At 34.1% G+C, this 9704-nt stretch overlaps 1 protein-coding gene across 1 annotated transcript; it reads left to right on the top strand.

Annotated features, from left to right (window-relative positions):
• Positions 1-1144: 1144 nt before the first annotated feature.
• Positions 1145-9524, top strand: LOC128547150 (sodium-dependent proline transporter-like). Its single transcript, XM_053518902.1, has 4 exons — positions 1145-1695; positions 3923-4054; positions 5517-5796; positions 9365-9524. Exons 1-4 carry the CDS (start codon positions 1524-1526, stop codon positions 9522-9524), a joined length of 744 nt encoding a protein of 247 aa, XP_053374877.1. The 5' UTR covers positions 1145-1523.
• The last annotated feature ends 180 nt before the right edge of the window (positions 9525-9704 follow it).

Here is a 9704-nt window from a genome sequence, read left to right as displayed (position 1 = left end):
AATATGCAGGTAAACGCTAAAATGTTTAGAAAGTGATCAATTAAAGTAAATTTGCAATATTTTACAAGCTCGTGTTTGTGTTTCAAAAGAACAATCCAGCTTTTAACAGTGTTTTATGTTGGGAGGAAGACCCCGGGTGCCTCCTTCGGACATAACTTTAGACATGAACTGGTACTTTGATATAGCCATGAATTCTTCACAAAGCCAGCTTGATGGCTTACTCGTATATAAAAATAGACACCTCGTGCGGGGTTTCGAACATACAAAGATACGGGCGGATACAAGCTACAGACCATATCTCAAAGGTGCACTATAGATCCGAATTGGCAGTTGCACAATAAATATATCATAGAATGACACAGTGTTTCAGTGACGCAATATTTTGAAACATAACTATAATTTATATCTACTGTTACTGTTGATTTAAAGTTGTTTTGCTCTGGAGTGTATAGTATAGAGCAATTCACATAACTCTGACTTTTCAACATATTAAGTCTGGCATAATTCAGTTGTATCGAAGTAATTAAAGGAAAAATCTGTGAAATAGATATTAAACATTTTAAAATCTTAGATAAAATTATTAATGAATACTAGTACGGGCCAAGTATCGTGCCAGAGCGATCGAACACACACTTTCCAGGGTAACGTTACATAGGACTCTATACAAAAAATGGTTATATTCCTCCAAGTATCCAGGGCTGCCCCAGTTGCAATTTTAGACACTGTTACGATCCCTGCCAGTAAGCATGCGCGGTGTGATAAACTATGAATTTAGATGATTATCTTTGTAATATGTAGTACAAATGTGACAAACAAAATATATTAACGCTGGAATATAGCAAGAGAACGCATCTCTTGCCGAACATTTTTTCAACATTTTCAAGGGGAGGCCCCAAAGACCTAATCCGCCGGGAGATGGAGACTCCCTCCCTCACCTACTCCACATTCGCAGCATTTCTGCTTGGTTCGTAGCTGTGCTGCTCATATCTGGAGTACAGTTCAAAATATCCAGGTACGCACCTGCAAAACACAAAATATACATTCATAAAATGTCAGCAAGGCAAGTTTATGCATTAATGTCAACATAAATTCATTATCAGAGATGTAATCATTACAAATACTTTGTACATGTACCAGAAAACGTTCCCAACGGATTTCATTGGGGATTTCCTAACAGAAATATGCAGAATAAAAAGTATCACGCTGTCCCGAAACGGCTTATTATTTGGACTAGTTAACCCGCAGCGTGCATTGTGTATTGTGCTTCAGTCTTTGAAATATACTCGTAGATAGCACACTTGTGTTGTTTAGTTTATATCCCTACATTTGTAGAGACTCACAAAAAAGTATTATAACCAAATAATACAACAGTTGAGTTACAAAAATGTAGCGTAAAATTTGTTCGTGAAGGAAGAATTCAGACACTGTATATCCTTTGTACTTAATTTTGTGTCAATTATAATTTCTAAATTTAAGTTGGATATATTTAAAATAATTTCGATGTGGGTTTAAATATATTCAAGATGCTTGACGGGAACAAAATTTCATCAAGCCAGTGTGAAATTTCGCAAAATGAAAAGAGGGAAAGGTATCAGTTTGCTTCGACATTCAGCTCCTATCTTACTCAGCTGGGGAATTCGCTTGGAATGTCAGACATTTGGAGGTTTCCATTTCTGACATATAGAAATGGCGGAGGTAAGTATATTTCTGTATGCAAATTATAAAAGTAGTAAACTGAAAAAGGAGCAATACACAATAATATTACAGTAAAACTCGAAACACCGGACCCTGTAAAAATCGGACGATTTTTAAAGTCTCAATTTTTTTCTCCAAAAAATAAAGCACTCTGAATACCGAAATTGACTGAAATCTAAAAAAAACCAGACAATTTTGCATGGATACAAAGGAATAACATACAAGGAATATCCCCTGAAAATCGGACGATACGTACATACATGTATTTTTTACGTGATTTCCTATACAAATCGTCCATATTCAGTGCTATATGACCCGTCGATATTAAACACAGGTTTGCAGGGCTATTGAATTTCAGTGAGGTTTAGAATAAATATAAAGGTGTAAATTCATTAATAATTAAACAAAAATAGATGTCTAAATACTTGTCTTCAAAAGATGGAGTTAATGAGGGGGTGGGGGTATACTGTCAATAATTTATATTTATTAGGCGAGACGAAGAAAATATAGAAAACTTTTGCCAAGGCATTAATTGTTTCGTAGACAAGTCCCACTTTGGTCATGGTCATACCTTCTCATATGAAACCAGAAACCGGACTAGACACTGGAACAAATAAGTTTTCGCGGCTTTCATCACAATCGTGGCAAGGGTCATTCTATTAATTTTTGAATTTTTATGGATAAAAAAATGATAAATTTTTAAAGCTTTATAATTTACAAAATTTTGGTTTGGCCTCGTACATATGGTTATTCTTAATTAGAAAACTAATCCATAGTGGAAAAATAGCGTTTTGGCATTATTTTAAATAAGTTTCTTGTTTGTCTTTTCCAAACATTTGGTCATTACCGTAGCAACACATACAATTTCCTTTAACTAGAACACACTTGAATCTGTCAACATCATTGAAAACATTATTTTGCGAAACAAAAGTGTCTCAAAGGGTCAAAGACTTCATAACATAAAAATTATTTCTACACACATTATGAGAGATCTGCTCACAATCAGCGTTACGGAAATGACATAGTACGGTTAACAGACGCTATATTTGACGTTAAAATTTCGTTTTAAAGTAAGGTTTCCAAAAATATTTTTTAACAATTGTATAAAACATAAATTATAGAATTGTTTTCTGTAATGAAATCTCTGTTTTTAATAACAAAATGTCATTTCCGTAACGATCACGTTATGGAAATGACAGTTACGGAAATGACAAACTGTTTAAATTTTGTCACATCACTGCTTTATTTAGTCTAAATAAGTATTTTAAATTCAAGGTGTGGAACCATGTACGCAAAATCTACAATGGGGTGTTATGCTCTTAAATCTAGATACAGCAATTTGGCTAAAATAAGCGTTTACGGTAATGACAAACAAAAAGTATACTCACTAAAAATAAAACATGTTGACCATCAGAATATACATATTCCATTATATTTTGTAAAAGACAAAGTTCTTTAAATGAAAACATCACAACATTCTTCTATGACACCCCTTTGAATGATAATAAATACTTAAATCTGTTCAGATATCACAGGGATTCCACATGGGTTACGGAAATGACGTAAAATTTAGGGACAGATGAAAGTCAATATTTTTTTGTAATTTTTATGCCAGTTATTTTTATGATGTTTCTTGCAAGTAGCTCATAAATTTATTTCAAGCAAACAAGGCCACTGAAATTAGCTAATAACTGTTGCCTGACATGCATTAAATCGATTTGTTGAAGTCAAGCCCAGTTGAGGGACACGTAGTTTTCCTTATCCCTGGTCATGATAAAAGAAAGTTTTATTAGAAATACAATAAAAAATTAAAATACACAACTGATATCTGTCACATATGTATTACTAAAGGTAACTAAAATGCTTTATATTCATTTTTGTCAGCAAAATTTAAAAATAAAAAAAAATACTTCAAAAGTTGGGGGACAGGAGTTCCTAAAAAAATAGAATGACACGTAAAAAAAATTTAGTATGAACTAAAACCTTGGAATTATTCATTATTTCCATTTTATGTCAGAAAAGCGACATTGCTCCTTATTTTGTGGGTTAACATTAATAGATACCCGCGCCCTTCGAGCGAGCTCTGGCTTCAACATTTTTCTAGGCTTCTGCAAATGAGGGCATATATACGGCTCGATGGATGAAAGTGAAAGAAGTTTTATATGCAAAAAGTTCTCGTTTGCTCTCATCCCTTGTTTTTTAAAATATACCTTTTCATAACTTCCAGGTGCTTTTCTCATTCCGTTCGTGACCATGATTGTTGTGTGTGGAATTCCAATATATTTCCTCGAGTTTTCAATTGGAACATTTTCCGGGCGTGGTCCGTACCAGGTTTGGGATATCAGTCCATTATTTAGAGGTAAGTCAACGAGACTGGCATGGTTAACTTTGTAATAAGACGTCATAAAATAGATATATTATAACTGTAATGTTAATATAGTTGTTGTGACATCTTAAAAATATAAATAGATGAATGAGAGAACAACATGCATTTACGTTATACAGTAAAACCTGTCTTAAGCAGCCAGCCAAGGGAGTGGGAAAAAGTGGCTGCTTACACCAGGTGGCTGCTTAATGCAGGTAATTTATAGAATGAATGAATAATTTGGGAAATGAGACACTGGCTGCTTGAGACAGGTTGGCTGTTTAATAGAGGTGACCGCTAAAGCAAGTTTTACTGTATTAGGAATAAAATGGTATCTTGTATGTTTTTGTGACATCTTCAAAAAGGGACACTTAAATCTAATATATTTTTCGTATTTGTTCTTATCTTAACTTTTACGACTTCATGAATATTAACCACAGCTCATATACAACAATAATGAGGCCATTAAACCACATTTACTCGTACTTTTTATCAGTTTATGTCTTGGATTTTATCGGGTATGATAAAATACCATCATAATATGTTGCGCAAATTTGAGTTTGACACTTCGGTTTGTATGAATATCAGCTTTCTATGTAGTTGAACAAAGCGAAATAGCAGCATATCTTGTTGGATTGAGTTTGTTCATGAGAGGTAATGGAATGTGCAACACCCTCTCAAACTATAACTAAGAGTCTATGATTACCATATATATTCACAAATATAGTAATCATTCATTACCAACAAACAGGTTCAAACATTTCAGAGGTTTTATCACTGACTGATCAATTGCGTTGCCCTGCTGTGTTCTGTCTTCATGTATTTCCATCTGACTTAACTACCCTATCTTCCTAAAAATTAGATAGTGACCCATTCAAAATCATATTTTCTGTATAATCGGATTTCCAATATTGCTATCTTTATTTCTAGTAATCTATTTTTGTTTGAACCAGTCAGACAACTTGTTTCAACAAACATTTGGCTTGAAGGGTCTGGACTCTAGATTTTAGCTAAAATAATCTTTCTTTAGAATTGAAGTTTCATCATATTATGAACATAAGAGCATGTGCTTTTGTTTCTAAACTGTCTTAAAAATGCGAAGTCAGGAAAAGATCATACTCGAACCGGAAATCGAACTCGGACCGCCGCGCCAATAGAAAATTTCCAGGGTTCTTGACCAATACAGCACGGAGGAATACATACTTCACGATGGTTAATCTTTTTGCTTTCTTATTTTATTTCTTTACGTCAAGTTGGGAAAGTTTGCGAGACGTTCACAATCAATTTCAGAAAAAAAGATACAAGCACTATTCCATGTCGTATTTTCTCTTATGAAACATTTTCAACCAACCATTTTCATCAGGGCCTCTATATGTATTATTATAAATGTTATAAAATTCCTGAAGACGTTTTATTCGCGTTGACGTTACTTGGCGTTGTCTACGTTTTGCTTTAGGTGTTGGTATAACAATAAGCCTGGGCTATGGTATCTACATGGTGGGTGCAACTATATTCCGTTGTTGGATTCTGCAGTTTATAGTTTATGCTTTCCAAGATCCAATACCATGGAGTCATTGTGGCAACGACTGGAATACACGTGCCTGCGAAGGCAAAAACAATACAGGTACGGAATTACCAGCTTATTGGAACATCACACACGAAAATGGGACGTTAGAAGCAAACACATCAGCTCCAACAAAAATGTTGTATATGAGTGCAGGAGAAGAATTTTGGCAGTAAGTGTTTTTAGTGCTCAAGGTGACATATTGTGAAAGTCCTGTGTATGTCGTGCGTAGTCAACAATTTAACTGTTAATAGTCTGGAGGCAACACATTTGGCTCATTCTTAATGAAACTTGACCAGCGTGTTTGCTTTCAATATAATCATGGAACATTTTGAAACTGATGAATAACTAGGTCATTTCAAAATATCTATGTATTAATTTAAAATATCCACGTACTGAATACTTCAAAATATCTACGCATTAAGCTTAAAAACTCCTACGTACCTCACTTGAAATCATAGAGATAAACCTTTTGATAAAATCTGTAAAAAGATCCTTGGAAGCAACCAAGAAGAAAAGCAGCAGACTCGGTTTTATCGAGTCTGTTCATGAGAGGTAAGTAAATGTGCAACACCGCTCACACCCCCTAGCACCGGTTTAAGCGGAACTCTATGGACTCCATGATCCCAATAACACTAACTCCAGAGGCAACGTTTACCCGGTCTTCATGATACTTTAATAGAATGTTTTTCTTCATTGCATTAAATCTTGGAAAACCCTTGTAAACACTCCAGAGGGCACATTTCATTTCAAAGCTATGCTTAATCCTGTATTAATTAATGTATAAAACCTCGCACTTCAGATGCACGGGTAAATAGAATTATTTATCTTTCTGAAGTTAATATGTTTTCACCAGCTTATTCTAAAAATTGTTTGAAAAATAAAAATAAAATTGTAAGCATACTTTAGACCACGCGTGACCTTATTGCACTAGCTCGATTTTTAAGCTAAGGCGCTCTCAAATCCGGTCTTCTGGCAATGGGCAATATCAGATTATACATTCTAACAAAAATAAATGTGGAATTTAGAGATTTTTAAGAAAACTAGATGTATGTCCATATGAAACAGTTACCACCACTCATGTGACTGTACATTGTTTCATGATACTAGGTGAAATGTTTTTTAAAATATATGCAACGCGAACTTTTAAGCACTTTATGTGTATTTTTCACTGAGTGAAGGACCACAACTCTGGTCTAGCTGAGTGAAAGCCTAATTTACAACTTCACATGCAATGTACTCTAAGTCAAGTACATTTTGAGATACAGGGGCTACAAACTTTTATTTTTTGACAAAGACAAGGGCCATAACTCTGGTCTTGCAGAATGAAATAAAACAATTCAGGTACACTAATTCACATGCTGGATAATATTCGTGTATGGTTTCGTGACTTTTGGTGAAATATTTTAAGAGAAATGCAACATAAACATATAAGCACTTCATGTATATTTTTCACTTAGTCAAGGACTGGTCTGACTGGGTGAATTCAAAACAGAACAACAGCTGCACAAGTTTATATACTATTTACCAATTCTGTAATTGTTTGACACATAACTGTATGCTTAATACTTTTGTGATACATGCGACACAAACTTGTGTGCCATTTATGCATACAATACGCAAGGTGCACAACTTCACATGCTGAATAGTATTCTTATCATGTTTCATCACACTAGGTCAGAAAAGTTTAAAGATACATGCGACAACAACTTTTATGTCCTTTTATATATATTTTTGACTAAATCAAGGGTCATAACTCTGTTCTGGCTGAAACTTAAATCTATAAAAAAGCAAGGTGCACAAACTCATATGCTGAATGATATTCCTGTAATTTTGCTTATTTATGGGTTTTAGATACATGCAAATTAGGCTTTTTGGATGCATATATAGACTAAGTCGAGGACCATAACTCTGGTTTAGCTGTGTGTGAGATCCCAGTTAAAACATTAGGTGCACTGAATAACAAATCTGTGTGCTAAACTCTATATTTAATAAAACTGAAAGAAATCTATACCCAGGTAAAAAACAGTAAGAGAATTTTAAACAATGTAATATAATCTGCAATGAAGACTTGAGCCGTACCATGAGAAAATCAACATAGTGGGTGTGCGACCAGCATGGATCCAGACCAGCCTGCGCATCCGCGCAGTCTGGTCAGGATCCATGCTGTTCGCTAACGGTCTCTCTAATTGCTATAGGCTTTGAAAGCGAACAGTATGGATCCTGACCAGACTGCGCGGATGCGCAGGCTGGTCTGGATCCATGCTGGTCGCAAAGCCACTATGTTGGTTTTCTCATGGCACGGCTCAAGTCATTTGGAAGCATAGAATTCAAATAAGACAGCGTTTCACTGACTTAAACTCTTTATGTAACAAAATTGAAAGTAGCCATACCCTATATGTAAAACATTGTCAACACTTTTTAGCAAACTTTACCCTATGTGTAACAAAACTATGGAAGAAAAGTTCTGCGTGAAATAAAACTGAACAAACTAACTACGGACACTAGTTTTAAAGTAAAGTGCTCTTCGGTATGCTGTGAAAACTTTATGATCGTCAGACCACACAAATTGCTAAGTTCAAAGATTCAAGTTTATTTTGATATAGATCCATGTGGTACATATACATCATATATCCATGGTAACAGTGAACATTTAGTTATAACGCAATATGCAAATGATTCATATAGTATAACAATTCTAACATCTTTAACATTTCATGTATGTTGCAATCTGAAATATCATGCAGTTGCAATATGATTTAAAGTTTTCCACTGATGAAAGCTGTCTAAAGGTATTTATACTAGATTGTTTTATATATAACGAATAAAATGATTTTGATTAAAACAAAAACGAAATATCAAGATAAGATCAATTTCCATTTAATATACTACACCATTGATATAATAAGAAATGACACAATATGACTAAAGCTATATTTGTAATCCACGGATGACCGTTCTTGTAAGGGAAAAGCGAAAGGGCCTTGTGGAATCTTCACCAAAACCGGCAAAACCATTATAAATTTTGTACATAATTTGATTAACACATAAAATAAAATATATTAACCTTTAGCCTCTTGGCGGCAAGCGATTCTGCCTTTGCGACCAGTAAAGAGCAAGATCTGCATGAACATTCGTGCAGGCTGATCATGTTCTGCACTGTTCGCTATTCAGCCAGTAAATTTTCAGTGAACACCCCTTCCAGTTATAAATGGTATTGCCCAAATTGAATGATGGAACAGTCCATTTTAGAAATTTAGCAGGGTAAAGGTTAATACAATATAGTGAAAATATTGACAACCATAAATGACAAACACTTGTATCATTGATGCGTTTCAAAAATAAAAGTGATTTCTTACATTTTGTTTTAACTTGTCTATTTTTCTTATTACAAAATAACTGTACCAAAATGTTTAATTGCCTTTTCTATATGGAAATTATTATCTATTATAGATTTTATCTTGTTGCAAACGCTTTATCAATATAAATAGATCAATTCTTTACAGTGCGTGGATTATCTGAATTTACAAGTTCAATAAATTTATACATACTAGACTTTCCCCAGAAGTATGGTGGTATCAATCGTTTTCTTAAATGTATGTTACATTGTAAGTTTTGCTGAAATATTCAGCTGTTAAACGCATCTTAGGTTGATCCGGAATACCCGAGTACACTGTATTCTATATAATGTAACAATTTGTAATCGAGTAAACTCTTGAGATTCTATTTCTGTTTCACAGGTACAAGGTTCTACAACTGTCTACAGGGATATGGGATTTGTCACCTGTCATTTGGCGTTACTTTCTATTCTTGTTCATTCTGAGGACTGCAGTCTGTCTATGCACAATAAAAAGCATCAAGTCTATTGAGAAGGTGACTTACAGTATTATGTATCAATAATTCCTATTCTTATATGGAAACAAATCATGTTTATTTTCATTAAAATACGGCTAAATTGGCAGGCACCGGGAAAGAATGCTTCCATATATGATCTACTATTTTAAATTAAAAACAATTCAGGATCGAATTAAGTAATAGAAAGGTGTTACACTTAATTGGCACGCTGAATCGAAGACATGT

This window comes from Mercenaria mercenaria, chromosome 12, assembly GCF_021730395.1.
Source record: "Mercenaria mercenaria strain notata chromosome 12, MADL_Memer_1, whole genome shotgun sequence".
In the NCBI taxonomy this organism is placed as follows: domain Eukaryota; kingdom Metazoa; phylum Mollusca; class Bivalvia; order Venerida; family Veneridae; genus Mercenaria; species Mercenaria mercenaria.
Note: the sequence above shows the minus strand (reverse complement) of the source record. Positions and strands in the feature narration are given on the sequence as shown.

What these genes read in the sequence shown, in the direction of transcription:
- LOC128547150 (XM_053518902.1), top strand. Translation starts at nt 1,524, where the DNA reads ATGCTTGACGGGAACAAAATTTCATCAAGCCAGTGTGAAATTTCGCAA. An exon ending in GACATATAGAAATGGCGGAG is followed by an intron (nt 1,696 to 3,922) that starts GTAAGTATATTT and finishes CATAACTTCCAG; the next exon opens with GTGCTTTTCTCATTCCGTTC. An exon ending in GCAGGAGAAGAATTTTGGCA is followed by an intron (nt 5,797 to 9,364) that starts GTAAGTGTTTTT and finishes TCTGTTTCACAG; the next exon opens with GTACAAGGTTCTACAACTGT.